The 5,000-nt window shown below is 43.7% G+C and overlaps 1 protein-coding gene across 4 annotated transcripts in view; it reads right to left on the bottom strand.

The window, feature by feature from the left end:
• Window positions 1–5,000, bottom strand: part of cpne5b (copine Vb) — a 183,542-nt gene that overhangs the window by 43,729 nt on the left and 134,813 nt on the right. For all 4 annotated transcript variants that reach the window (XM_048255696.1, XM_048255697.1, XM_048255698.1 and 1 more), the window contains 2 exons: window positions 3,512–3,553; window positions 2,309–2,384 (listed from right to left, as the gene is read on the bottom strand). In XM_048255696.1, coding sequence (XP_048111653.1) covers window positions 2,309–2,384; window positions 3,512–3,553 — 118 coding nt within the window. The remainder of the gene's footprint in view (window positions 1–2,308; window positions 2,385–3,511; window positions 3,554–5,000) is intronic.

The following is a 5,000-nucleotide window of genomic DNA, read 5'->3' as shown; positions in this document are numbered from 1 at the left end:
TCTACCCAGATAGCAAAATCAGCTTAGCAGATAGCGGACCGCTGGTGGTATGCCGCCGGTGCGCCGTTGGACCACAATCTCTTTAAATTTAACTTGTAACAAATATTAAGAAAAGTCAATAAAATGATATGTGGGATATAACTGAACAAATGAAAAAAGATCCAGAGACCAATAGTTGAAATTAGACCTATAGTTGACCTATAACTATTAGACCAATAGTTGAAAAATATTGAACAATTTATCTGCAACCCGCCAGCGGACCGCCAGAGAACCGATGAGCAAAATGCCAGCGGACCGCCAGCTATGCCCCCAGTGGACCGACAGTATTCCGCTAGCCTCTTGCTATCTGAGTACAGAGTAGTTTACTAGGCTAAATCCCTAACCTAGCATACAGAGTAGCTCACTAGGCTAAACCCCTAACCTAGCATACAGAGTAGTTTACTAGGCTAAATCCCTAACCTAGCACACAGAGTAGTTTGCTGTAGGCTAAAACCCTAATCTAGCATACAGAGTAGTTTGCTGTAGCTAAAATCCTATCGTACAACACAGAGTAGTTTGCTGTAGGCTAAAATCCTATCGTACAACACAGAGTAGTTTGCTGTAGTTTGCTACGTGCTTGTGTGTGTGTGCATATGGCTATGTGCATGATGTGTGTGTATGTCAATTTGTCTCCATCTCCTATAGAGCCTGATTGATATGGGATTTTGAGGGTTTGAGTTTTTCAAAAACTGATTTTTTCACTTGTTTGATGTGATTTCCTGTATTCTGGTGCATTGTGGGGATGGCCAATACTAAATTCAATCAGATTTATAGCCTACATCCTGATTTGTTGATATTGAGGCAATGATTCCATGCAAAGGCTTGGGCTTCAGGGCCCCCTGACCCCTTGGGCCCCTGGGCCTGGGCCCCGTAGTCCCGTGCAGTAATCCATCCCTGGACAAAAGATATAGTGCCGAGTACAGTAGACAGTGGTAAACAGTTGTTTTCAGAAGGTGGTTTAGAGTAGTATAAATTAAATATAAGTATGTGCAGTGTATTAGCAGTAACCATATAAGATCAGAATAAATATGGCTATGTAATATGAACAATGTACAGATATGTGCAATGTAGTGGCAGTACCATTATAGTAGTAGTAAGAACAATATAGATATATGCAGTGCGTGGTTCAGAGCAGTATTCGATTTTCAGACTGTCAGACTAAATTTACGAACACTCCTTTAATCTGTAACTCAGCACACAGAGTAGTTTGCTAAAGGCTAAAACCCAACCTAGCATACAAAGTAGTAGAGATGCTAAATGTGGGTTTGTACTCTTATATTAAGCTTACTCAAAATTTCTGATGTAGCGATGTACTGTAAGCAATGTTAAAGTTTAGTCTCTTAAGTCCTTGAGTATATATTACTATATGTATCATAATCAATGTGATAGTAACCGTTTAAAGTTTTTAACCACTTAAAAGTAGTCAGTGAACTTAGACATGTAGGGGTGATACGTTTCCCACACTTTTCAAATAGCTTATTAAAATGTACAGTGTGTGCTAGGCTACCTCACTCCCCCAGAGCACAGAGAATGGCAGAGTTGGCTAATTCCACCCACAGAGTAGCCTATACTGGGTTATTTCAGCTCAGCAATCGCCTTCCCTAATCCTTTTCCCATACCACTCCTAACAGGGCTGCAGGGTTTATGGGCAGGTGATCATTATTACTGAAAGCTAACATTACACACACACACACACACACAAACACAAATACTTTTCACACACAGACGCTGAGAAGCAGGGGCATTAACGGGAAAGCCATTCTCAGTCTAACGCCAGGGGAGGAAAAAGCTAAACATAAAAAACAAACAAAGACTAAATAACCGAATCGTCGATGCATGGAATAATTTGAATGTCCCTCCGAGACCTGCAAGACGTTTCCTTCAAGCCCTGAATTAAGGCGGCACTGCAGCGGGTCTAAATGATCAAATAGGCCTGTGTGTGTGTGTGTGTGTGTGTGTGTGTGTGTGTGTGTGTGTGAGTGTGAGTGTGTGAGTGTGAGTGTGTGACAGTGTGTGTGTACGTGTGTGGGTGTATTTGTGTGAGTGTGTGTGTGTGAGAGTGTGTGTGTGTGTGTGTGTGTGTGAGAGTGTGTGCACTGAAAGCAGATGACATTAGCGCTACAGATCAATGCTATGTTGTCAAGAGAGAAGGTCACACTTACACACACAAATCACGACATTCAAGGCACGGCCTTCAGATTTTATAGAACACACAAGTATTTAAACAGACACACACACACACACACACACAGCATCCAGAGCTCCTCACCTCATAGACGTTGAACTGGCTTTGACCTCTGGCTAGCTCCCGGTAGCTGGTGGTAAACTCGCCAATAAAGTCGTGACTGCAACACAATTGGTTCAAATGAGCTTCAGCTTTTTGCATGAATATTATGCAGAGTCCAAAACTAAAAATAATTCGTTTAAGTATGTCATCTGCATTTGTATGGTTTTGGTCAGTGTCAACCAGCTGGATTCTGCCCTAGAAGGGAGGTGTTGCCCTCTGTGAGGTCATGCCACTATGTTGCCCTCTGTGAGGTCATGCCACTATGTTGCCCTCTGAGTCCGATAGAGCACACAGTCTTAACCAATGCCAAGCATGTTGGCAGAGTTGAGAGCAATAACTGGTGGTATTTTACTAATTCACTCTGTAATGAGACATTCATAACCATGGCATTAATATCTTATGGTCAAGCCTATATCCTGTGTGTGTGTGTGTGTGTGTGTGTGTGTGTGTGTGTGTGTGTGGATAAAAGGTTGCTTTTGACATAGTACAATGAAGAAAACCGATGCTCTGAATATTGATTCAGCTGTTTTTAATTTCTCTAATTGACGCATTTAACCGCGATTTGGATTACACCTGCTTTTAACTGGCGCAAGTTTTTCACCGCAATACAGACGTGCGCTGTTTTCATACATATGGCGGAATACCTACAATCGCTATTAGCACTTCTCCTCCCCTGTGTTTGTGTGATACTCCCACTTTTCCCTGACCCTCCTATGAATGCATATGCATTCATAGGAGGGTCATAAGCGCAAATAGCCATTCGCAGCTCCCACGATAGGCAGTCTGCACTTTTTTTCCTCAGTGCGGCCTGTTTGTACATACCTCTCCATGTTTTTACGTGCACTTTGCAAATCAAATACGCCTAAAGAACTTTAGTACATCTAGCCCTCTGTTTCAGTGTTTGCGTGTGGACAGAAAAACTTTGTTCAGGTCTCGGATTGGCCAATATCGCCGTCTGTTTGATTGATGTGTTTTTGACAGTCTTCAGCAGCTGTTTTTGCGTATCTGTGTAGATGGAAGTAATTTGCAATACGAAGGAGGAAACATTTCCGTTTTTAATAATAACGGGCTACTAGTGGACATGGCCTTAGTGTGTGTGTGTGTGTTAATATGTGTGTGTGCGAGTGCATGTATGTGTATGTGTGTTTGTGTTTGTGTGTGTGTAAGCACACTGGCCCTTCTCACCTGCCGTCTCTGTCCCAGTCGTACACCTCCACCTTAATCGTCCTGAAAGACAGAGACAGACAGGAAGAGGAAGTAGAAAAACAGAGTCAGTGCGGCGTACCACTGCATTTAAAACCTTTGTTTACAAGATTGCTACACTTTTGAAACGATTTGGTAAGAGTTTAATGTACCAATTTAAGTTTAATTTCACTGCTAGTTACGCCCCTGCTGGGAGTCGTAAGTCAATGAACCTTTTCAAGACCCACTCCCAATTGTACATTTGTGAAGGTCTGGGTGTTCCCAGGCACACACACACACACACACACACACACACACACACACACACACACAGGCACTGCTTTATCCATGTGCCGTAATTTTCTCCTCATTGCTAAGGTGTAGATAGAGTCATCAGTTACCAGCAGGCAAACAAACACTGCTCCCAGCTGAGAGGGCTGTGACAGGTCTGTGTGTTTATATTTGTGTGTGTGTGTGGGGGGGGGTGTACAGTATGTGAGAAAGAGGGACATATGGAGAGAGAGTGTGTGTTTGTGTGCCTCTGTGTGTGTGTGTGTACGTCTGTGTGTATGTGTGCTCAGGGGACTATGTCAAGTGCATGTGTGTACTGTAAGTTTGAGTTTGAGTGTGTGTGTGTGTGTGAATGCTTGAGAGAGAGAGAGAGTGTGTGTGTATATTTGTGCTCAAGGGCCTATGACGTGTGTGTGTGTGTGTGTGTTTGAGAGTATGTGCGTGTGTGTGAGTGTTTGAAAGAGAGAGAGAGAGAAATAGTGTTTGTGTGTGAGTGTTTCAGAGAGTGTGTGTGTGTATGCATGTGCTCAAGGCCCTGTGGCAGGTGTCTGCCTTGCCACAACACTCTGCGAGTCGACACAACATCAAATCCACAACAAGGTGAGCAGAAGTGCTAATGACACGGTGAGTTAATGAAGAGGAAAAACACTCCTCTCTGATGAGTTCATTAGCAGCAGCGCGGAGATGGAGCGGTGTTAGAGAGAGAGAGAGAGAGAGAGGGAGGGGAGGGAGCAAGAGAGAGGGAAGAGAGAGAGAGAGAGAGAGAGAGGGAGGAGAGACAGAGAGAGGGAGATTAAGAAGTTCCTCTTCATCAGTGTTGCAGTACTCCACCCAGTACCTCTTAATGAAGACTATAATCAAGATGAGGAGTCTGAGAGAGGGGGGGTGAAGAGAAAGAGGGGGGGGAAGAGAGAGAAGAGGGAGAGAGAGAGAGAGGGAGAGAGAGAGAGCGAGAGAGACTGGCTCACGGAGACATTGTGCACCGTTGTCTGTCCTGTTAAGTTCATGAAACAGAAACTTTTCCACCACAGAGGATTTTTTTTTTTTTTTTTGAACACATGAACCTGCATTGTTTGCATCAGAAACTCAGCATCTTACAAAGTCTGCGCCTGCTGCACCGAAATACAACAAGCTCCTCTCTCACAGGGGAACACTGGCTCCCAAAAATACCCAACCTCTCAGGAAGCAGAATCAGAGTACA

This window comes from Alosa alosa, chromosome 10 (genome assembly GCF_017589495.1).
Source record: "Alosa alosa isolate M-15738 ecotype Scorff River chromosome 10, AALO_Geno_1.1, whole genome shotgun sequence".
Taxonomy (NCBI): Eukaryota; Metazoa; Chordata; class Actinopteri; order Clupeiformes; family Clupeidae; genus Alosa; species Alosa alosa.
This window is presented reverse-complemented; position numbering and strand designations above follow the sequence as displayed.